Consider the following 25,333-nt stretch of genomic DNA (forward strand, 5'->3'; position numbering starts at 1 on the left):
ACAAAAGAAGGGGATTTGCAAACATGTGTCTGAAGGAGTCTAGTCCAGCTAAGCTATCCTGTACTCAGGCTACTGCATACCTTGGTTGGCTAAGAAAATGACTTCAGGAACCAAACTGCTTGGGGGTAAGTCCTGGTTCTGTGCCTTGTTAGCTATGGCACCCTGTATAAGCATCTAACCTTTCTGTGCCTCATTGCCTCATCTATAACAAGATTCTAATAATAGGACTTACTTCTGAGGCTGGCTGGTAGGATTCAATGAGTGCATACATGCAACTTGCTTAGAATGATGGCTGGCACAGAGTACTCATGAAATAAATGTTAGCAATTATGGAATTCTAAGTTTCTTCCCATGCTCTCTCTCCTCCTTTCCTGACTACATTTTACCAGAACACTTGCTACCATTTAGTCTTTTTTAAAAGGTATTATTTATTTATTTTTTAGAGAGGGGAAGGGAGAGAGAAAGGGAGAGAGAGAAACATTAATGTGTAGTTGCCTCTTGCGCACTCCCCACTGGGGACCTGGCCTGCAACCCAGGCATGAGCCCTAGACTGGGAGTTGAACCATCGACCCTTTGATTCACAGGCCAGCACGTAACCACTGAGCTGTACCAACCAGGGCCATTTAAACTTATTTTACATTTTTAATGTTGTTTAACCCCTCTCTTCAACCCCGCTACTATTCAAGTTCCTTGAAGCCTGGGATTATCATCTGTTTTGTTCACTATTGTGAACAAAATTATACAATAATTCACTATTGTATATTCAGCATTATTTTCTGGAACAGTACTTGACACAGGGAATGGGCACAAGCAATACTTCTAATGACTGAGTGATTGAATGAATAAAAGAAAAAATGAATGAGTTGTCCTGTGGACTCCGTTCTTGATTAGTGGTGAGTGATAATGGGCTGCCCGCTCAACCTGGTAGGTATTGTGAGCATAGGGACAGTATTCTATGATAATAATGGTGATATCCACTTTCTGAAGACTGAGGGGTATAGTATCTGTAAGATACCCAGGGTAAGTACCCAATTCTGTTACCTGTTAGTGACATTATTGCTTTATATGGTATACCCCTTCCTTCAAACTTGCCTATGTCTGTTCTAGTACACGACAGAGCGGAACTTAAATCTAGGCTGTCTAATTCCAAAGGCTGTGCTTATTGACAAGAAAGAAAACAAAGGCTTAGAGAACATTGACCTGTTCTTCATTATGGCACAAATAGGCCATAATGGGTCAGGTGGGACCCAGGCGCTCAGAGTACCAGGTCAATGCTTTCTCCCTTTTAAGCCGAGGGCAGGTTTGCCTATAATTGGCCACCAATAAAAGGCAATACTCATATTTCATACGTAGCTGATTAAGAGTCAATGAGAAAATCATGAATGTAAAGCACTGGGAAAAAGGCCTGGTACTTGATAAACATCATAGCTCTCATGATTATTTATCATGTACACATGTATTAATACACAGATGTTAATTGGAAGTACCATGTGTGCTTGGCACTGGACTTATTGAGGAAGATGAGAATAAGACTTAATTACTTACCTCAAGCAAGTGATAATCCATCAAGGGACTCCAGTAAACGAATACTGACATGTTCTAAGTGCAGTTTGCCCAGCCTGGGTGTATCATGGGAGATTTCTGGAGAAAGTGGCATTTGAGGTGGTTGGTTTCTAATGCTGAGCAGTGGCCCACCAAGTCAGCTTTGGCCTGCACAAGAGAAACCCTAGAAAATAGCATGTGCAATGGTTCTGTAAAGTGCAGTAGTCTGGTGTGAGGTGAGCTGAAATGGTAAAATGTTCTGTATGTCTGGTACTTGAGCCTTGTTGGGGAAGTAAAGCAGAGTGGTTGCATAGGATCTTTAGGTACGGCACTGGATACCAAGTTAGGGATGCAGACTTTTAACATATAGGCAGTGGGGAGGCACTGAAGGCTTTATATATATACCAAGAATAGGGGCAGGAACAAAGTCCAGAAACAAAGTTGCTTTACTCACTGCTGAGTAAAATAATTCCTAGATCATAATCAATACTTGATATTTATTGCCTGAATTAAAAATTGCTCTGGGAACAATATGGAAATTGGGCTGGGGAGCTGAAGGAGCTGGTAATCTAGAGATCATTTACTTAGCTTGATTACAGAAAAATGCGTCCTTTTTACTGTATCTTGTTGCTTGTTATCAAAACAATTGCTGAATGAATGAACAGTTGTCCTGTTTTACTTTCTTTGTTAAGAGAGGCATGATTTATGGACATGGGAAGACATGTTAGCTGAGAGCAATAAAGTAGGTAAGTCCTGATATATCCATAAATAACAATTTACCCCCAAAGAATAACTGGGTCATGAGCATCTTCTGGGAATATGCCAAGACCTGTCTCTTTACCCATCAGGTTCCATGGCAAGTAACAAGAATTCTTTCGTCTTCTTTCTTGACATTCTGTGGTCTTCAGAGTTTTCTGGGGGCAAAAAGTAAATCAATAGATTCATTACATGAACAAGAACCTGGTACCTTGAAAAGGCTTTATATGAGTTCCTGACCTGTCAAGTAAGAGGAAATGGTATTGAAAATACCTTACCATGTCTTTCTTAGGTGTGCCCTAGCTCACCTCAGCCTCTCCTGATTCACCTTGGGAAAACTGGGTCCTCAGTTCAAGTAGGTCATGCCCCACATTTCATAGGAGCTTGGTGTTGGCAAAGAGAATAGAGTGTAGTTTACTTGGATTATGCACAGGGCCCCTGGGCCCTTGGTATTATGTTTTATACAACATAAGGCTTGAAGTGTGCACATTTAATCTTGGCTGTATTTTTGTATGTGGTTCCCTGCAGTCGTCAGCCATCAGGCCACTACTTGGTATTTCTTGGTATATATATAAAGCCTTCAGTGCCTCCCCACTGCCTGTATGTTAAAAGTCTGCATCCCTAACTTGATATCCAGTGCCATACCTAAAGATCCTATGCAACCACTCTGCTTTACTTGGTACTTAGTGTGTCTAGAGAACCACTCGTCCATCCACTTTCATTGGCCATAAGATCATCTGTTTGTTCATTTATCTTTAAAAGATAGATTTTTGAGTGCCTGTCATGAACCAAGCATGGTTCTGGGTCCTGGACTACAATGATCAATAAACAGATATTTAGCAGCCATCATGAAACTCATATTCTAGTGAGGAAAACCAACACAGAAAGAAGCAAACAATAAAATAGTGACAAATGATAGAAAATGCAATGGAGGAGACAAGGAAATGAGCTAATGAAGGATGAGCTGCTGAGAGATGGCCCCTTGTCTAAAGAAGTGACATAAAACAGTTTCTGAGAGGATGAGAATGATCTCGAGGTAGAGGTAAAGAATATTCCCGACAGAGTGGCTAGAATGTGCAGGGGCCCGGGGTTAGGGAAGGGCTTGGCAGGTCTGATTTTTTGAGAGTAGAGCAGCGCACAATGACCCCAGGGGAAAGTGGAAATGGAATGGATTTGGAGAGGGAGGCAGGAGATAGCTTTGTTAGGCTTTGTGGGCTGTGGTGAGTCTTCCTTTTCTATAATGTGCTCAGAGAGAATTTTATAATTCAAGACATATTTGATTTTGAGTTTTATACATTAGAAACAGCTGCAGTGTAGACAATTAACATTTACATGTGGAGTGTTGCCACTGAAAGGGGACACGTAGTAGGACAAGAGTTTGAGGACTACTGCTCTAGGAGATGGATGCTGATACTAGAGGTGTACGGTTTGATAGTCCGTTTTGCTGCAGTCTGTATAAGTATGCCAAACAACAGATGTGCAGGGCTAAGCAGGACCTCTCCTATGCACCTGCACTCTTATTGATGCATCCCACTCCTATCTGCCAAATGCCTCCTCAGTGCCAGGCAAAATGTGGGCAGGCGGTATCCAAGGGAGAGAAGGACAGACATCATCCCTGACCTCACTGAAATTGCACACCAGCCATTTTAACCCCATGAACGCTCAGCTGAAGGAACAAAAGAGTCTTGGATTTGCCTTTTTGGATGCTCATTTGGTTAAATACTGGCAGCTGTCACACATTCAGAATCATTAAAATGTAGTTTTCTGTGCATAACTTGCTTCCACAGATTAACTTTCTCAACTTATTATGGTGGACCTGACCTCAGCCTATTCATAAAAGACCACAGAAATTATTACCCGGGTGGGTTGCTTTTTATAGGAGCAGCACAATTTTATCTACTAGAGGTATTGGCAAATTTGGATTACATTATAAATAAATTTATCCACTACAAACATTCACAGATCTGCCTTGTATTGTAAATAAATTTCCCAAGTAATTGCTAAGTGATGGCCTCACAATTATGCTGCCATGAGAAAAGCAACCAGAGACAGATTCAGTAACTTTGCAGTAAATATTCAAAAAGGAGCCTAAGGATTTGCAAGGAGACAGTCAGCTTGGATTAGGTGGGTCGAAGGAAAGGACTTTTCCGTGGGTTGAGGAATTATTAAGGGCTTGAATCTGTGGTAACCATTAAACACTGGTCATGCCCACATCAATGTCTATGCTAGATTTGAGTATTCAGCTTTCAGCTCATTCCCTGAGCCATTCCTTGGCTGGGATTTGGCTAATCTAGGTTAGATTCCGCTTCTTACTTCAGATCTGTGGGTGTGTGGGTGTGGCTCAGCTTTACTTGTTTCTCACTCTTCTTGGACCAGCTGGGTGACCAGGGAATGTTTTCTTATGGAGACGGCAAGGTGTAGGAGGGCAAACAGAAACACACGGGTCTTCCTAAGACCTAGGCTCAGAACTGCACACTGTCATGTCACATCCTCCTCATTCTGTGAGCCAGAGCAGGCCATATGGTCAAGCCCAAAGTCAAAGGGGAGGACGTTTACTCCACTATTAATGAGGCAAGGATTAGATGCAGGGAGGGGTGAGGAATTGGACCTCAAAGTTAAACTCCTGTAATTTAATAAGTATGTTTCATTCATCTATACTGTATAAGCATATGTCTTATCCTAGACACTGCTAGGCAGCAGGAGAGAGTGCCATGTAATTTTCCTATACAGGTCGATGGTTAGAAACCTAAGAAAAAAGTACTTGCTCTGTTACCTTTTATATCATCTGTATAGTAGTCTTCCAAGAAGTCTCTTCCTCAATTATAGCCCTCATGCAGTCCATCCTCCAAGTGGCCAGAGTGATCTTCCTCAAATGTAAATAAGATATGGAACCTTCCCTATTTAAGTAGTTTGGATGATTCCTCTTTGGCTGTACGATAAAGCTCAGCCTCCAGGTGTTGATGTTTAAACGGAAACTAATCTGGAGTCCCAAACTGCCTAGATTTGTTTTGGTCAACAGCCCCTCCCCGAAGGGTCCCTCTTTTCCTTTTCCCTTTCTCTAGCTCAGTGGTTTCCGGGTTGGAACCACAGACATGCAGGTGGGGGGTGGGGCATGAAGGCCATGGTATCTTCGTAAGAAATCTCACTAAATGCACACTAAGCATTATCTGTCAACTATAAATAATGTCCCCACCCCCAGGCACTGCCATTTGCAAATTTAACTAGGTGGGATTGTAAAGAATAAGCTTCAAATTCAGTTAGAAGAAAGTGATGAATTTCAGTTGCCTTTTGCTATTATTTAGTTTCTCATCAACAGATATAAAAAGCACAACTTTGGTCAAGTAGAGATCCATCGTGGCTTTTGACACATGGTGGAAACCAACCACAGTGGACCCATTGACTCTTTTTAAACACATCCTGATCCCCCATAGCTCTGGCTACCTTGCTCTCAGCACTTCCTGCAGCACACTGTAATAGAATGATGTATTTCTCTCCATGAATCATAGTTTCTGAAGCACATAACTCATGCCTTTCATTTCCTACCCCGTTGCCTAGCTCAGTGGCTAATATGCAATAGGCACTTTATGAATGTTCCTTGAATGAATGAATGAATGAATGAATATATGTAAGTGTGTAGTGGGGAATTCTCCAAAGTATTCTCAAGCTATGCATACAAAGAGCTTGTAAAACACAGATTGTTGGACCTCATCCCTGAATTCTGAGTCAGTAGGTGTAGGGTAAGACCAAGAATTTTTCTGTCTCACAAGTTCTGAGGTGCTGCTGCTGCTGCTGCTCTAGGGGCCACACTTTGAAAACCAGTGCTTTGGGTGGAGGATGGGGAGAAAAGGCATACAACTGTAATAGAATAACAATAAAAATTAAAAAAAAAAGAAAAAGAAAACCAGTCCTTTATGGAATTGATGCTGAGATCATTCTCTGTGTAGGGACAACCCCAATAACTAATTTTGGGTAAGGGAGACACCTAGAGGGGGCTTTTAATGGCTTCTAGCTGATAGGATAAAATTGGTGTCTGCATGCCCAGTTTTGCTCCTTAAGACGGACTGAAGTCCTAAAGATAGGCAAGTTGAATTGAGATTGCCTAATGGCCACCCCAGGCTTTATCTCTATGCTAGTGTGGAAGTCATGATGATATTAAACATATCTATAGAGGACACTATATTAGTGCAGTACCTCAAAAGCTGAAGGAGTACTTTCTGTCTCAGTCTTAGATGTCTGGGGTCTTCATGAATCAAGGAAATTCAGAAGGATGTCACATCCCAAAGGTCCTTACCCAAAGATCTCCAAGCACCTACATGCTCACACTAGCCCCTATGGAATGTTCCTTACTATGTATAATCCTGCTTGAGGCTACTGTAAGAAGGCCTTGTCATAGGCTGAATTAGGTGGCCACGTGTGAGTGGAGAGTGTCAAGGTCATAGAATGTTTTCCAGTGGGAAGATTGAACTGTCACCATCAGGAAGTATTTCCGGCAGAGCAGTACATGTAGGGGGCCTTCATATCAGCATCATGTATTTTTCAATGCAGAAGCCATTTATCTTTACAACAAAAATCCTTTGAGCACCTTCTATATGCCAGATACTGTTCTAGAAGCTGAACACACAGCAGTAGAAAGACAGATGTAGGAGAGAGACAACAAACAAAAAATGTAACTACTGGCTAGCTATTAATGCATAACAAACTACCCTCAAATTTAGAGCAATCAATTATTTTTAGCTCACACACCTGTGGATCAGCTAATCTGGGTGGGGCTGTTGGCTTTGCTCAAGTTTCTCTGGGTCCATGCAGGTACTTGTCTATCTCTACGACCAGTGAGCTTGCCCATGAATGCTCCTTTGAAGGCACTGGTAGAGAACCTAGCGAGAGCAACCTGAAATGCACAGGGCTTCTTGGAGCTGGGCTTTTAACTGGGTCCATGCAGGTTCTTGTCTATCTCTATGACCAGTGAGCTTGCCCATGAATGCTCCTTTGAAGGCACTGGTAGAGAACCTAGCGAGAGCAACCTGAAATGCACAAGGCCTCTTGGAGCTGGGCTTTTAACTAATACCCCACCACTTTTGCCTCATTCCATTGACCACACCAAGTTTGTATCACACCATGATTTTTGGGCCAAACCCAAATCAAGGGGTGAAAGATGTACATGCAAGTTGGAGTGAAGAATTGAGACAATAATACAGTGTCCTCTTATAGTATAAGGTCAGGTAACATAAAGGCAATGAAGAAACATAAAGCAGGTTCATGGCTCAAGCAGATTGGGGATGCTACTTTTTTGGTGGCCAGGTATTGTGGGGTAGTATATTGTCATAATCTTGGGTATTTTAAGCAGGCTGAAAACATTGAGAGGTGTAGTTTCAGCGTTATGCTGTGTTATAATGCTGTATGCTGTGGGCTCCCTCCCTGCTCTCCAAGTATATCCCAATTATCAAGTGCTCCTGCATACTTGATAACTTCTGTGTCATAAGGACATCTATCTGGTTTATCACTGTTCTGTTCAAATGCCTCATCACAGCAGAAAATTTAAAGGGTACAAAAATTTGAATAAATTACCTCTGCTGCATGATATCCAAGTTGCCCCTCTCCACACACACATGTTTGTGTGCCTGTATGCATGACATGCAAGCACTGCACATACCCACACAGCCACCTCCACACACTCAGAAATCATGTCTTCATCTGCACCAGTCAATGTGAGGAAACAGCCCCAATCCCTGGAACCTCAGGAGACAGCTGCGGCTGCTGGATGATGATCCCACCAACTCCAAAGCCAGGCTCATGTGCCAGAAAAAAGAATGTGAACCTGGAATGTGTCTGAACACAGACATGGCTTCTGGGGAGCCCACAGCTATGAAAACTGCTGGGGTTTCTTGGGGGGCTGTGGTAGGGGAGGTAGAGCAGAGGTAAGAGGTGGTTTTTAGCTTCAGTATTTACTTGCCACCATCAATCAATCCATCAGCCAAAAGACCCTCATTAGGGAGCTGAAGGGAAAACAAGGCAAAACAAGCAAACAAACAAATGGATATCTTCTTCAGAGGTCTTTTATCACTGGAGCAAAATGACTTTTCTCCTGTTTTTGTTGAACAAAACATACATTTTTTGGTGAAATGCACATTCTGTGAGAGTAGAAGGCAGTAGGAGATAGAGGGAAAGAGTAACATTTTTTTTTTTTACAACAATCCTTGGAATGTTATGTTAATGTTTCCATTTTATTGACGAAGAAACTGAGGCTTGGGGAATAAAAGCTACTTACCCAATATAAGCGAAGTCTGGAGATCCCAATCCAGGTGTCATTCTATGGACAAGTCTTTTTCCAACTTCCTGACCTCCATGGGTTTCTAGAAATGAGACTCAAGGCCTAAGAAGATTCTGAGAGTTAACACCTCCCCTTCTGAGGTAGGAAGGGATGGGGACTGGCTTTTTGGGCACAACTGCCTGGAATCAGGTGAGCTTGGCTGGAGCCACTCTGCCTGCCAGTAGAATAGCTCAGGACAAAAGCCCAGGACCTTGGTGAATGCCTGCACAGCTCCTGGCCGGAGACAGACTCAGCAGAATTTTGGCCACGCAAGTCTATATCTGTCTTCATTGGTGCCATGAGATACCCCAGGTCATCTGAAGCCTGGGAATCACAGCCTCCAGTCACCTGTTGTGGGTGAGCACCTGAAGTCAGACTGGAATATTGCCCTTGGCTGCACCATGCTACCTCACCCAAGATTAGTTTCCTACTTGGGGGAACAGCTGGCCCCGTGGGAGCACAAAGGCACATAGCCCACTGACTCTATTAGGGTCCTGTCTGAAGGACCTCAGAGTTCTTCTGGCATTGGCTGAGTCCTCTACTGCAAAGACAGCTGTGTTCACCCTCTCCTCCTGCTAACCTTGATTCTCTCCCTCTTGTTGTTGCTCCTGAGAACACTTCCCATTAAGCCACCTGCACAAATCTTCATCTCAGCACCTATTCCAGGGAAACTAGTCTGTCTCACGCTGGTGATTAAATGGTCCAGCCTTGAAGTGACAGCTGTCACTTTTGCTCACCACTTATTGACTAGAACTAGTCACACTTCCCCAGGCTAACCACAAGGGGGCGACAAGTGCAACCCTTCCCCATGCCAGGAGGTGGAAAACTGGACCTATTTGGTGAGCAGCAGTAAGAAAGATGGATAGGGAGACCAAAGAGAGGTCCAGCAGAACTACGAAATCAATAATACTGCTGCATACTTTGTGCAAGGGTACACGTGCATCGTTGGAAACACCCTACCCTCGGGAGTGCCTCCTTGACTGAGTGGCTGCTTTTGGAAATGTGGCTGGAACATTATCTTACTGCCATCCTTTACCCCTTATCATTGTTTATCATCTCCGGAGCTGTCCTCTGCTTGCTCTCTGTCTTTGTGCCTGCTGAATCTATGGGCTCGGCTCAGCCCATAGATTGGCAAGATGGCTTCTGCCCCGGAATGGAGAAAAATTAGAATATTTCATGATGTCTTGATTTGAAGCAGGTCTGACTCCAAAGCACCCTGTTTTACTCTTGTTGGTGAGCTATGTGGGAATGGGTGTCCACACACATGGGCTCCAAACCGAGACACGCAGTGCATCTCTCCAACACTGTGAGTGCGCGTCACAGAGGCTCGGGGGCGAGGCCTGCTTCCACAAGAGGACGGTGGGAAGCTGGAAGACGCAGTATTAGTCACCTTTCCTGGGCTCCTCTGGGTGCTGTTTGGCCAGCATTGCCATCTGTTGGGCCAGCTCTGGCTAAAGCAGTCAGGCGGTCAAATGGCATTGCATCTTCATTAGTGACCTCGGGGCCACATGAGATGGTAGACCAGCTGACAATGAAATAATGTTTCAAAGTGCATCATTTTGTATTTATATCGAGTGGTTCTTTTTTAAATTTAATCCTTGCTATATCCTTATGAGTTCAGTATGATGTGTATTTTCATTTAACCAGTGGGCAAACAGAGGCACAGACAGTTTCAGCAACTTATTAGTCAATGGCAGAGCTGGGGGTTCAGCTTAGGCAATGTGGCTCTGAAATCTTTGTTCTACCCTGCCATCGCTACTTCTTGATTAAGTCTAGACATCTATTTAACACACACTAATGGCGGTCTCCGTGTTCCAGGCCCTGTGCCAAATGCTGGGAATACAGCCCAGTCCACTGGATCTCGGCGTGGTCCATTGCTCAGTGTCCTGCTGTATTAGATAACACATAATACACTTATCCCATTATTTGGTGTCAAGGGAACTTATGTCAGAAGATATTTGTGTACCTATTTCTATAAGAACTATGTAACTTAGGTGTTTCTGTTATTGCTTTAGCCACCAGGAAACTCAGATCTAAATCAGAGCAAATTTATTAGAGTTTGGGTTTAGCCTTTCAGTTTTCTGATTTATTTTTCCTTTTGGCCCAGATTTTCTATTTTCATTGCATAAATTCTATTGCACAAATATCCTTTATTATACAATACCTGAAATACTCTTTAGGAGGCTGCATGGAAGCGACACAGTAAGGTCTTTAAGGCATTTTCTTAGGTTCCTACTGGGAAAGGCAGACCTAGATGTCCCTCTTACCCTCATTTCCATAGGACCCCACTTATAAAATCCCTTGAAATGTGGCTACCACTGTTCTGAGTTTCTGGGGATAGCTAGGAGCTTCCAAATGATCACATCCATGTAAAAAAATTAAAAAGTTTCCTCAAATCATAGTCCCAACTTTGGTGCTAGATGCACATGTGTGGAGTCGGTGGCCAGTCACATTCGCACCTGAGCAGTTGATAAAATCTGTGGCCCCTTGACGGACTCTTTTCGGCAAGCTAGAATTGATCTGTCCTCTCTGTGATTTGTGAGATAGTGGGGAAACACCAAACACCATCATGACTGGGGCCACGTGGGGAAAAAAGGGAAGAAAAAGAAAAAAAAATCTATTGCCAAGAAAGGGCTGAAACTGTTGGGGTCATTTTATTTGATTTATTGGAAATAAAGTGGATCTTATTAACATTTTAATAAAGAGAATCTTTTTGCACTGGGCTGGAAGTGGCCGGCAGTCCCCGGTGCAATTCCATTCTCTGTGTAAGTGGAATCGGCTGGCGTTGCCCAGCGTGATTTGTGAGATGGGCCCCAACAGTCCAAAAAAGCAAATAGGTTGCCTCCTTTGAGGGGCTCGCTTTGGGCGAGGTGCTAGCCCCGTATCTGCCATGCAAAACGAGGGAGCTTTATGAAGGAATCCGTCTTGTAAAGCCATTGGTCCTGGTCATCAGCCTCTACCCAATGCTTTCGTGATGCTGCCGCTGATCTATTTGGGAAGTTGGCTGGCTGGCGAGGCAGAGCCTCTCCTCAAAGCCTGGCTCCCACGGAAAATATGCTCAGTGCAGCCGCGTGCATGAATGAAAACGCCGCCGGGCGCTTCTAGTCGGGCAAAATGCAGCCGAGAACTCCGCTCGTCCTGTGCTTTCTCCTGTCCCAGGTAGGGAAGAGGGGCTGCCGGGAGCGCCCCGCGCCCCAGTTCTGCATTCCGATCGCCTGGCGCGGGCAAAGTGAGAGGGCTTTCGGGGCGCTTAGGGACTCCTGGAGTGGTGGCAAAGACAGCCCTGGTCTCGGAAGCGAGGTCTTTTCCAGCCTTGGAGATCCTAGGGCGTCTGCTTAGCCGCTCCGGCTTGCCTCTGTGTGTGTCTGTGTGTGTGTGTGTGTGTATGTTGGGGAAAGGAGAAAGCTCCTGAGTCCTTTATTTTGCAAGCAGAGGCGACATTCTTGACTGCATCAAGTGGGGTAACTTTGATTCGCTTTCTCTCGGAGGCTCATGCATTGGAGAAAGACTCATAGACGAGTCCAAGGAGTCGTGATTTTACCCAGCTCAGCGCAGAGCAGGGGAAGCACCGCTTGTGTCCGGATTGCGGGCTGCTCAGAGGCTGGAGAGGACGGCCTGGCGCTGCCGACTTCCTGGGGTGCCAGGGTCCCCTCACCCAGTCCGGCAGCGCGCTGGAAGGTGCCTCCGGCTAGCGGTGCTCTGCAGCCCGGCTGCTGCTGTCGCTCAAAGGCGCGGGAGCCAGTTGCGCAGGCACAGGGGTCCTTTCCCTCCCCAGCCTCAGGCCCGGAAGGACCGTAGTGCGTCCCCTGTCAGGGCTCAGGCCCCAGTCCCCCTGCGCCCCCTTTGTCCAGCTAGCTGGAGCTTGGGCCCTAAGCCCCAACTGCCGCCTCTGCTGCTTTCCTGGGTGGCGCGGAGAACAGAGAAAAGTTCAAGCCTTGCCCACCGGGCCGCAGCTGCCTGTTAACCCTTGGAGCGCTGCGGTGGGAGGGAAGGGCCACGAGATTCGGGGAAGGGGGGCGATGGAGACGTGGTCCTCCAGCAACCACCTATGTATCTAGAAGATCTCTGAAGTTTGTGTGTTAAAAGCAGTACTCAGAGGAGGCCAGACTAGAGGTACTGGAGGCTGAGGGGCACGCCCAGCACTGCTGGGCCCGTGGTTTCTGAGAGCACCACGACCTAGCTGGCAGCCTATGGGATTTGGGATGAGTAGGGAGCCTACAAGTGGGTGGGTATGATCAGGGCAGGGCCAGGCAGAGAGGAGGAAAGGAGATAGGGAGTGCCTTGGGGTGCTAAGAATGGGTGTTGAGCTTCTGTACAGGACTCCTGGGTGCCAGGTGAAGAGGCACTTGTGTGAGTATGTGGGTGAGAGGGGGAGTAAGCAGCTAGGGTCCCTGGCAGGGGCCAGTTAGCCTGTGAGGATGCAGAGCAGCTTTCTAAGGGGAGACTACTGCTGGAAATGGGCCAGTGTCCCAGGAATGCCTTGGTCATGGAAAGCACTCAAAGTATGTGTGTGTGTGTGTTTGGGGTGGGCGGGGGATAGTGCCTGGAGGCAGAGCAAGGTGCCTGGCTGTGGAGCCCCCTCTCCCCACTCATTGTGTCCTTCTTCCTTGGACCCACAGCCACTATTCAGTTATCCTCCTCTTCTACCAGGGCTTTGCTGGCAGATTCTCGTGGGGGTCCCTGTAGCCTTCAGTCCTGACACAAATCCTATGCCTGTTGATGAATCAGTTTTCCAGTCTTTCTGGACCAATTATTCCTCAGGCCGTATGTGTATATATGCATCCCAGTTTAGCAGGGTGGTTCAGAGCATGCCTCTCATTTGGGCAGATCTGCTCTGCCATATGTTAGTGGTACCACCCTGGGCAAGTTGGTTAACCTCTCTGAGCTTCCAGATTCTACACTGAAAAATAATCTTATCACCTTCCTAGGATTTCAAGGCAGATTGGATTGCATCCAACAGGATGTCCTAGGTAATGCATTTACCATGAGGCCTGGCCCACTGGGAGCTGTCGGTGTCTGGGGAGCACTGACCACTGTCTTTCCTGGGACTTTATAGTACTTTTCTCTGTGGGCATGTTTTGACCTCAGTTTGGATTCTAGGGCTTGCCCAAAGTTATGCCTCCCCTTGAGTAAGACAGACCACGTGACAGCAACCAGTAATCCACATGCACTAGGGGCTTCTCACGTGATGCCTTTTGCAAAGCAACTGGTGTGTTTTCTCACCCAAGGCCCAGCTAACACAGTGGGTTATGAAGGCTTTCAGTTCACTCAGTTTCTTTAGAATGGGTAAGTGGAGGTTTTACTCTGAATTTAATTGCCTGCCCTGAGAGGAGTATCTCTCTTCTAGATTGTTATGCATACACAGAGCAAATGTCCACATTAGGACAATAATTGATACCCTGGTAGCAATAGCACCTTGCGGAGAAATCATTTTTGGCACAATCCAGTTAACCAAAAAGAGGCTCAAGTGCACAACTCTGTGGGCTATAGTGTGAAAAGTGGGGAAAGTCTTGGGGTCTTGGAGTCAAGGAGAAAAAACAAAACTTTCCTGAGGCAGAGAGAAAACAGAAGAAAGGGAAAAGCAATGTAATAAAGCAAAGTAGTCCCTCAGCCCTGGCTGTGTTCAGGCACGCATGTGTGTGGTTTTCCACCCCAGCTGTAATATGCTGGGTCCAGCTTTGGAAGGCATCAGTCTCTGTTAGTTTACTGGCTAGGTTGCTGTTTGGGGTATTTTTGGAATGGGGGAGAGGAAATCTAAGCAACAATGGCTGGAAACTGGCAAAGTTGAGAAACAGTCACCTCTCTTCTCCCCTGGGGCGTTTTGGGAAAGACTGTCTCACAAGTGGCCTCTGGAATTTGGCTAAAATGATTAATAAATGTGAAAGAAGAGAGGCATGAGCTAGAAATTCCACTGTAAATATGATTCTCCCTCCCCCCACCTATTTGGGTATCACAACCAGCCAAAAGTTCTAACAATGAATGAGTAATCCCCCAGTAATTAGGACTTTAGGGAGTGGTTCAGGTTTGGAGAGCATTCACTTGGGAGTGACTAAAAATGTTCCACAGAGTTCTGAGGTGTAGCTTTTAACGAGGGGAGCACTTTCTTAGAGTCAGAATCTTGATTTTCAAAATTTAAGTGAGAATCAGTGTCTTCTAGTGCCCCTTCAACCTTATTTGTTTCATTTTAAGGCGGTGTTTGTTTGCAGAATCGTTTTGATGAGGATAAAAGACAGAGAATTGCAGAGAGTGCCCTGCTCCAAGAAGGGTTCAATGTGCGACAGCCCATACGGTCGCAAAAGCAGAGATTAAGTGGTAGGAATCAGAGTGGTAGAGTTAATTTGTCTGAACCGTTTTTTCAGCAAGTCCCCAAAGACATTTACTAACCTGTAAGGGTGATTATGGGATCTGGAGAATGCAGGTGATGCCGTCTTCTATATTAAAAGCCTCAACAGTCATCTTAGCTAATCTCTCCTGCTCTGCCTCCCTCCCCTCTCTTCTTTTCTATCTTTAGCCCTTGGGTTTTCCACTAAATCCAATCTATTTCCTTGTGGAAGTATTCTCTATGTGTTCTGGTGAAACTGCCCAACAAACAGTGTACCCAGTAACAGCATTATCTAAAAGTACAAGCATTTAGATGTACACATGGAGATGGAGTCTCAATTCAGTCTGAAGTTCACTGTTTAGGTGAAAGTACAGTTAGGTTCTTGAGGATCCATTTTTCTTTCCCTCCTTCTAAAAAGATAGTTGCTTGGGGAGTTAATTTCTATTTAGTGGGAAGTAAGGAAAAGGACAAACTGTGGATTCAATTCACACGTGAATGACATTTCATCTAAAAAGCTGATAGTATTTCCTATTTCTCTTTCTCTGTGTATGTGTCTATCTCTGTGAGTTTTGACTTTGTTGTAATATCTATTGAAAAATTTCTCCAGAAGAGGGCTCCATCCACAGCATTACAAAATTCTGAATCTACAGCTCATATTTTAAAGAACTTCAGTACAACGGCTCCATTAAAAACAAACTACTGTCCTTATTTCCAATTTTTTGCTACAAGCTCCTCCAATGAGAAGTCCTGTCGTTTTGCACTATCTTTCTTTCCTTTTTTTCTTTCTCCCTTTTTCTCCTAGTGTAGTTACTTCTGTTCTACTTTATTCTTCAACTATGTATCCCCTCTGACTATTAGAGCAAGGGGCATTTCAAAGACCTTTGTAGACAATATAATATGAAATGTGAGGAAGTTTTGAAATTTCCTGCCATTTGACTTCAGCTGGACCCAGTTTACTCTTCAGGCAGCCAAAAGGCAGGCACAGTTCTGCCTGGGAAGGGAGATAATCTTCCCCAATTGGTAACTACCCAGAAGAGTGAGTCACGGGCCAGATCTGCTCACTCTTCAACACAGTTGAAAAGAAGAGAAAAATATCAGTCTGTCATCCAATTACAATAATCAGTTGGACAGAATCAAATCAAGTGACCAGTGGTTTTGGCACTGTTTCCACTTAGCTGTCTGCAAGGTGCCCACATGCGTGGGAGAATCTGACCCTCCTGAAGGATGCTGCCAATACAATTCCCCACAGCCTGTCTCCTCTGCAGCCACCTGGGGGACCCCAGGCCTGGATCCCCCTACCTGAGAAAGTGTACAAATGATAACTAGGTGGACTGTAGGATCCCTTGCACATTCACCATGCACTAAGTAGAGGCTTTATTTTAGGGTTAGGGTGGAAGAAGAGGCTAAGGACAGGCTAAAGAAGCAAGAAATGACATTTCAAACTTGAAATGCAGACTGAGCCAGGTTTCTCGGAGGTGAATGGTCACCCATCAGTGTAGCAAATTGAACCTCAAGATATCTGTCTGATGGGCTGACGCCCATCCATCCCAATTCTGCAACTCTGTCCTCTGGACAGAGGTTGCAGAGTAGCAGCCACAGGCCACATGTAGCTCATGGATATATCTTCTTCAGCCCAAATGTTCTGTGAAGTGTGAAATTTTGTACATTAAAAAAAATCTAGGCTTCTTGCATTTCTTAAAATGTCGAAGGTTAGGCAACACTAGAGTTTCATTTCCACATGACCACACTTTACTGGAGCTGAGTCACTACTGTCCCCTTAGGGAGGACATGCCTCTGGAGTTTGTCACAGTCCCTGACTATTCACCCAGCCCGTTGTCCGCCCTAATTTTATCCACTTGCCCCTACAGCCATATTGTATCAGAAATTTCTGCTTTCCCAAATTTTGAGGCATGGTCAAATGTATGCAGTCAATTTTTCAGTAATAGGCTACTTTAAAAGCTTCTTTTTGCTTGCTCTAATTGAAATCCATCGATGTGCCCTTTTGATGAACATGCACCTTCTGTCTGAGAATGTTATTACCACTAGCCATTGGTTGATTCGGGGTACCCAAAGCACCCTAACCACCAGCCCATTGTTCCATGTAGAATAGTCACACCTGGAGGAGGGACACACTGCAGCTTTGAGTCAGCCCGAGTGCTGCAGTGTCAGCATGTTGACACACCCAACACACTGTTATGCCCCGGCAGCCGCAGGCTCTGGGACCACGGGATAAGATGTAGGTCCCAGAGCGCCGTGCGTAGTTTATACAAAGAGCATCACTGCCCTTGGAGTGCAGTGACACACTGGGCATTGTCATCCCATCTGTGTTGCTCACCCACAGTATGAGTATAATCAGAACATCACAAAAAACATATGGTACTTAGGCCTGCAGGGTACTCTGGAAGCACTGAGCTAACAGTCAGAGCATTTGTAACTTCGGGGTAATGTTAGCTCCATAATTCTGTTGCCTAGAGTACTTTTATACACAGGACATTGTTACCCAGCACCAACTGGAGTTTGTGTGATGTTTTTGTGACTGTTTTTTAACAGTTAACACCCACCGCAGCCCACACATAGTGTTAATGCTATAATTAATGCTCTCTGGCTCTGTAAATACTAGACAAATTTGTCCACTCATCCCTTTCTAGCAGGTAAACCTCAGATAACTCTGTTTTCCATAGCTACAGACCCTACAGATCAGGGTAAATATAACTACATACATATACAAACACAAAAAGTAATTGTTTTTCCTCTGTCAGTCGCCAACAGAAGTCAAATTCCTGAAAATTAGCATTAGCAGTAGGCAGGTTTTGACATGTCATGTCTCCTTTCAAAGGCCCCACTGAGTGTCCCCCATTCTGCACAAAGCCCCTGTGTCTGCCAGCAGAGCGCAGGCTGGGCTAGGGTGGAGGGCAGCAGCTGCTCAGCTGAGAGCAGCCCTGCCACATGCCTGGGCAGGGCCAGGAAATGAGCTCAGCCTCTGGAGGAACCTGGGGACCCTGCAAGGAATGTGGCAGCTTCCATCCCTGCCTTATGAGGCCTGCAGGCCAAGTCTCTTTCCTCTGGGAGTGGCAGGGAACTGCTTTTCCATGTGCTGCAGGAGATGGTACCTGCAAATGCCTGAAGCTTGAGCTTCTGAGATAATCTTCCTGTTAATTGATGTAGGGTCTGTGGAAAGTTGTTGGGTTCTGCCAGCAGAACCCATAGCTAACTCAGGCTCCGCCTTCAGCTGCCATTAGCGGCTGGGCCTCTGGGATTGTCAACTCAAGGGTTGCAAACTATGGCCTGTGGGCCAATTCCTGCCTGCAGCCTGTTTTCATAAATAGTTTTATTGGAACATAATCATGCCCATTCATTTATATAATTGTCTATGGCTGTGTTTGTGCTATATCAACAGTGTTGACACCATATGGCTTATAATGCCTAAAATATTTACTATTTGGCCTTTTGAAGAAAAAGTTTGATGGCTTCTGCTCTGACTCAGAATTACAGAAAGAGGCTGCAGGGAGGCTTCTCAAAGGACAGGGAGGAGTTCAGGGTCTGGCCATTAGGGATTGTCCTTCCCAAACCCCAAGCTCTCAAACAACTTGACTTCAGAGAGATTCATTCACCTGGCACCAAATGGATTAATAAGTATCTATAATATCCACAGAAGGCCTACTGTGTTTTTAGGGTACATTTTCTGGTAAGGCTGACTCTGTCTATTGGGGCTCAGACCCAAGCAATTCCCTGGCAGGGGAGATAAAAATCAATTGATGAATAATTCAAACCAAAGACAACTGCTATGATGGAAGGAAACACAGTTGCATGAGGTCATGACATTCCCTATATTTTGCTTGTTTGTGCCTTGTCTTTCTCCCTCACTAAAATGTAAGCTCCGTTATAGCACATGTTGCTGTCTGAGGGGTTCATTTCTATATCCCCAGCACCTAGATCAATACCTGCCATGTAGCTGGCTCTCAGTAAACATTAATGAATGAATGAATGAAAAAAATATATATATAAGAAAGGCATAAGATCCAGATGAAGGATCCGGGAGGCTTCCCTGACAGCCTGATGCACAAGTGACAGTCTGAGAAAGCAGTGAGGCTTACACAGACAAAGCAACACTAGAGGGTGTGGGTGGGGAAGAGCAGAAGGCACATACTAGTGGAAGTCTCTGAGCAGGAGGAAACATGGTACAATCCAAGGAGAGTGATGTGAGGAGCAGCTAGGAGGTGCCTGAGCCACTGGGGCCTTGTCAGCCCTGCAAAGATTTTGGTTTTTATCCTAGAGCAATGGGCAGCCATTGAAAGTACTGAGGGGAGGATAGAATGTGACAAGGTCAGATTTCTATTTTGAATAGGTCACCCTGGCTGCAGTGTGGCAAATGGACAGGAACTGAGTGTGAGTGGAAGAGAGAGCAGGGCAGGCCTGAGATCATGGAAATCCAGACTAGGGAGTGACAGTGGAGAAGAGCGAAGTAGACACACCCTACTCAGAGCATCTGGGAGATACTTAGGGAAGAACTTGGCAGGTCATGGTAGCTGGGTTTAGAGATGGCAGAGCGAGGGTCAGGGAGGGGTTAAGAATGCAAGCTTGAGTTCTGATTCTTTCAGTTGGCAGGAAGCTAGAGCCACTTGCCCAAACAAGGAACCCAGGTGTTTGACATTGTAAACAGGGCCGGAGGGCTGTTTCCGTGGGGGGTGTTAGCCAAGCTGCAGTAATACTCCTCAGGAGAGGTGCCCAGGGCCCCAGTTACACGAATGCCGACAGATTCAATCCATGCTTGCAGCTGGGATGGACACCGTGGGGGCCTGGAAATGCCCTTGACTAGAGAAAGACTAATGTATAACTCTATAATTAACCAATCTCTGAGGCTTTTCATGCAAAAAATATTTGAGTGAAACATTGCCAAGGCCTTTAATCGTTTCTTGAACGTTCAATCAGCGGCACTGGAAACATTCCTTACATGAAGCAAATAATGATCTACTGCCTTCAGCAATCACCTTGCGAATGCTAACAAACCTTCCTTTCAGCGTGTTAGATGTAGCTTTGGTGACTCCTAGGTTTCTAGCAGAATCTTCCACCGGGTGCCAATCAGGGGTGTGCTGGGAAATGTTTAACAACCGGCTCTCTTAAGAAAATAATAACAAAACCCAGCCACACAGGTAACATCATCCTGAGAAGGTGAGGAATGAACACTTGTCCATTTGCTAAGTATTTATTGAAGTGTTTAGGGAATTCATAGGTAATAAGATGAAAATGAAACCTGCTCTCATGGGGCTTACAGTCTACTGAGGGCATCCAACAAGAAACAAGAAAATAAGTAGCTGAGATAATACGAATGTGGTAACTGTTACAGTAGGAAACACTGGGGGCTACAATGGTACTGAGGGAAGGGCTGCTGTGCCCTCCCTCTTTCCTTCCATCCTTCCTCTCTCCCTCTCTTCCTTCCATCTTTTCCTTTTCCTTCCTATAATTTTTAACATCCACCAAGTGGCGAGAATGCTGGCAGTTGGGGATCCAGAGATGAGTACAACAAGGTCCTGGTGCTCTGGGGAAAGTAATAGAGGTGGATCAGGGCTACCAGTTTGCATGGATCCAGAGGAATGAGCATCTTATACTTCTGAGCCTTTGAGAAGTGAGCTTAAATCCTGACCCAGCCATTTGCATGCTGTGTGACTGCAGATAAGTTACTTTATTTCCCTCCTCTTCTGTTTCCTCCTGTGTCTAAACAAAAAGACAGAATAGATATGCTTGCCCAGCAGGGTTTTAGTGAGAATTAAATAAGTGTGTGCTCGAGACTTCATCTCACAGTTGGCAACTGCTAGGTGCTGAAAGAGTGTTGGTTGTATTAACTTTAGTGCACTGTGCTCCAAGGGAGTTTATGGCTTGAAGGTACCATGAGGCCTTGGCCTTGAGCATCTGACTTAGAGGTGGGGAAAATGCTTGTGTATTTAAAAATTCACAGAGGTTTAAAAAAGTCAAGTCCACTCCCTAGAGAAGGATTTGCCAATTCCCATATTGGTAGCTCCACAAAGGTTGTGCCCCCGGGGATTTCATGCCTCATAAAATCATTTGATCTGACAGGATCTTATCTTCTAGATGTGTCTTCCCAGCATCTGCTTCTCAGTAGCTTTATCGGGGCAGTGTGGATGTGGGTGTGCATGCTGGTGTCATGAGCACTTATGATTATTATTATTTAAAATATATCAAGATAACTGTGGGAAATTTACTGTACTGTACAATTTACTGCTATATGCCATTTGCATACACTATCTCAAATCCTTACTGCAATCCTCAGGGGCAACTATTCTTATCTCCATTTTATATATGATGAGAAGAAGTTCAGAGTGGTTTGTCATTGCCTAAGGCCACGCAGAACTGGGACCAGGGTTTGAACTCATGCATTTCTGATTCTTGTGCATGTGCATTTTCCTGAACATTTCATAAGTTTTTAAAAACTTTCTCCCTTATTCCTGCAAATAATGTAAGGATTCTCCCTCTTAACTATTTTGTTCTCTGGCTCTCTTGGAGTCAAAAGGGCTGCCTGCAGTGACCCCACTTTTGAATTCCTGGTCTTTAAAAGTGGGTCTGGGACCTGGCCCTCCTGTCTGAGTTACCAGTTGCAACCTTCAGAACTGGGTTAGCCCACAGTCATTTGTGTTCTTTGTCTCTGAGTCCTTGCTTTTGACTGGGACATACAAGCCCCCCCTGTTGCATGCTTCCTCCAGTAAGAATGGCCATTCCGGGAAGAATGCAGTGGCCAGGACCCAGCTCTGGTGTGCCACCTCTGAAACTTCCAGGCGTACAGGTAAATTCTTTTGCAGTTTCCTAGTTTCTTGTCGGCTGCTGAGCTCAATGGCTGGATGGCATTCCTCCCTAGGGGTGCCAAAGAACACGCGGTCTAAGCCAGTGTTTCCTGAGTACTGTTGTCTACAATAACATTTTCCCCAATCCATAGGAAAATGAGAAGTATACAGCCTGTAGCTATAGCAAGACACACAGATCTATAGCAAGTTGCAACTGGACTGAATCTATCCTGAAGTTTCATCCCGTTTTACCAAAAGAGTTTTATTTTTTCCTTTTAATTCAATTTAAGTGCCTTTAGACAGGGTAGCCATTGATTCAGAGAACATTTGCTGAGTGTATACTATGTGCCTGGCACTATCCTGTGTACTGGTGAGAGAGCAGAGAGCACTCACAGTGGCCTGTGCTGGTGGATGGTCACACTCTCCCTTTGCCCCAGTCCTCACCACTCCACAGTGGCCTAGCATTTCTGCTTTCCTCTGTGCACCCCACTCTACACATTCCATATTTGGTTAAGCCAGTCATTTAACACATGTTTACTGATCAGTGACTATATATAGAGCATGATACTTGATGTGTAGCAAGCAGCAGTGATTAAGAAAGACTGGGTTGCCTCTCCTCATGGAGTCTACATTCTAAGGAGGGGGAAAGACAGTAAACAACAACAATAAGTAAATGCAATAATTTTGGATAGTGATAATGCTATGAAAAAATGCAAATGGAATAGGAGGTTGTTCTGAGTTTATCTACCACCCACTGTTAGGATGGAAAGTCCCTTGTTCTGATGCAATGATGAAATATCCTACTATCTATAAAATGAAGTTGGTCAATAAATAAAGGGCATTTTTGTCCTTAGTGGTATCATTGGCAAAACTTTGTCCATTCTCTATTTTTTGTTGCTGTAGTTCTTGAAATTTTGCTTTTGGTAATCAAAGAATATAGCAACCAATGATTTAAACACAGGTATGTAATCTTTTTTCTGTAAAGAGTGATAGAGTAAATATATGGTCTCTCAGAACTATTCAATGCTCTATCTGCGAAACATAAAAGCAGCCACGGACATTATGTAAACAAATGGGCAGGGTTGTGTTCCAATAAAACTCCATTCACAAAAATAGGCAGAGTTGAATTTGGTGCTTGAGCTGTAGTTTTCCCACCCCTGACTGAACCCACTGGCCCCCTCACCGGTTGGTCATACTGGGATAGGGGAGAGGCCAGGGAGAGAGACCAGACACTTTCTCTGGCCTCTTGTCACCGTAAGGATTGTGGTGCTTCTTTAGGACCACACGTCATTGGCTTATTTCACATTAAATTTGATCAAGGGAAAGATGCTGATAGTCAGCTATGGAACGTAATTCTCAGATCAGCTCTAAAATGTATAGTAATTTAGCTTTTGTAGTAATTATCTGGACTACAATTCTTAAGGCTTTCTTGCCACTCAAAGGTATATTGGTGTTTTGGATTGAGTTCATTTAAACAGTGATGAGGACGTAGGCTTTGATGCAGGGAGCTAATATGGGAGATATTTCCAGGGCACAGAAGTAAGAAGTGGAAATGAGAAAGCAAGTAAGCCACTAAAGACTGTGTCATTGAGCAGGTTACTGTCACAGGTAACTGGGGCTTGTTGCTGCTGGGGCCCTGTGGAAGAACTGTGTAAAACTTACTTCAGAATGGTCTCTTTGCAAGCTAGAAGGTCGGGGTATATATCTCCCCATGCCCATCTTCCATTTTTGAAGGGTGACCCCTGGCACCATTAATTCCTCTGTACTTCCCTGCTGAGCCTTTGTGGCTCTGGGGGAGCAACTATGGTTTTGGAAAAGTCCTGAGAAGGAAAATGTGGAGGCAAGAGAAGTGCTTGGACTGGCAGAACAGTGCTTGGACCGGGTGGGGCATGAGTATGTAGGAGATTCCGTTTGCTGCCATTATGTGTTACTGCGAACTTCCTCAGTAGAACTAATGATGAAGGGAAGTTATGGTTGTTGCTTTCTCAAACCCTCCCAGTTTCGTGTAGCACCCACCTGCAGATACTCTCTTTCCCACTAGATGGTACCAGTATGCAAAGCCCTGTATGCTACCTTAGGGCCTCATCTTTGACTTGGCTCTATTCCCACTTACTACTTTTAAGCAATTATAGGGAATAAGTGAATTGAGGGTGGAGGAACAGACTATGGGTGTTTTGGGGACAGAAGATAGGAGAAAAGTGGAGGCTGTCTAAATAATTACCCTCATTCATCGATTCACTGACAAATCTTACAGACCACCCACTAAGCCCTCAAGACTCTTCTCAGCACTGGGACTACAGAAGTGAGCAGTGCACCTGAAGTCCCTGCTCTGGTGAATTTCTACACTGGTTGGAGGAGAAATGATAAAAAGTGAATGGGTAGATACATGCTGTCTGTCAGGTGGTGACAAGGGCCATGGAGAAGGACAAAGCAGGCCAAGGGGTGGACAGGATGGAAAGGGAAGAGCACAGCCCTTCTTGCATCTGTCTGCCCTGTCATCTGGTAGGGTGAGAGATTATTTCCATCTGCTTCCTATGCCCATGTCCACCACTCACTAGCCTCTTATCACTATGCTTGTGTAGTTTATTTTCAAAATGAGGTGGTGAGCTTGTGGAGGGCAGGAGTGGTGCCTGGCAAACAGGTGTTGCCCACTGGAACCTGCTGCAGCCTGATGCCCGACTCAACCGACTGACTGCTTCTTGGTTGGTTTTCACATGTCTGGAATCACGCTGAATTGTTACTGTTGTCGACACACAACAGAGTCACATTTTATTCAGGGTTAGATCATTAAGTCAAGGTTCAAGGCAAACAGAGTCAACATTAACCCTGAAATTTCTTAAATTGCCCATAAATTTCAGTGTGCGTGGTTCTCTGTGTGCAACCCTGTACTGTCATCAATATGTACCCATGTATAATGCGTGCAGTAATCTACAGCGCATAGTAGAGAATATACACCTAATATAATTCTATCGCACTTAATTGCAGGGTTTGAATTGTTCTTTTTCCTTCTCTTTTTGATGGAAGAGCTGGATTTCCATTAGTTAAATTGCCTACAATAAGGCTTTACTGTATCCATTGAAGCTGATTTCCTAGTCATGTAATTCCCACCAGGCTGTGCACTGGGGAGGGCAAGAGCTGTGTTCTCTGTGCTCTGTTTGTCTTTGGATTCCCACTGCCAGTCACATGCTTTGGGGCAGAGGAACATCATGCTAGTAATAACAGCAGTAGCAGAGTAGTGGAGGTTGGCATCTAAGTAGTACTTACAATGAGCTGGGCCCTGTGTGAGTACTTCAGATGTATTAATTGGTACATTTAATCCTCCTAATGACTTTATGGTATATCGATTACTATTTTGTTGCAATAATTCCATTTCACAGATGGGGACGTTCTGGGAGAACTTGATGAAGATCATACACTTTTGAACTCTGGGACTGAGATTCAAACTTAGGCAGTCTCAGACACAAAAGGGCACATGTTGTATGATTCCATGAAATAGAAAGAACTGTCTAGAATAGGCAAATCCGTGGAGACAGGAAGGTAGATGAGTAGTTGCCTAGGGCTGCAGAATGGGGAGTGACTGCTAATGGGTATGGGATGTCTTTGGTGGGTGAT

At 44.9% G+C, this 25,333-nt stretch overlaps 1 protein-coding gene across 1 annotated transcript in view; it reads left to right on the forward strand.

Moving 5' to 3' along the window:
• Positions 1 to 11,485: 11,485 nt before the first annotated feature.
• Positions 11,486 to 25,333, forward strand: part of CDH13 (cadherin 13) — a 1,057,449-nt gene continuing 1,043,601 nt past the window's right edge. The window contains exon 1 of the mRNA XM_024556040.4: positions 11,486 to 11,764. Within this exon, the coding sequence (XP_024411808.1) occupies positions 11,720 to 11,764 (45 nt within the window). The 5' untranslated portion in view covers positions 11,486 to 11,719. The remainder of the gene's footprint in view (positions 11,765 to 25,333) is intronic.

Source organism: Desmodus rotundus, chromosome 12 (assembly GCF_022682495.2).
Source record: "Desmodus rotundus isolate HL8 chromosome 12, HLdesRot8A.1, whole genome shotgun sequence".
Lineage (NCBI taxonomy): Eukaryota > Metazoa > Chordata > Mammalia > Chiroptera > Phyllostomidae > Desmodus > Desmodus rotundus.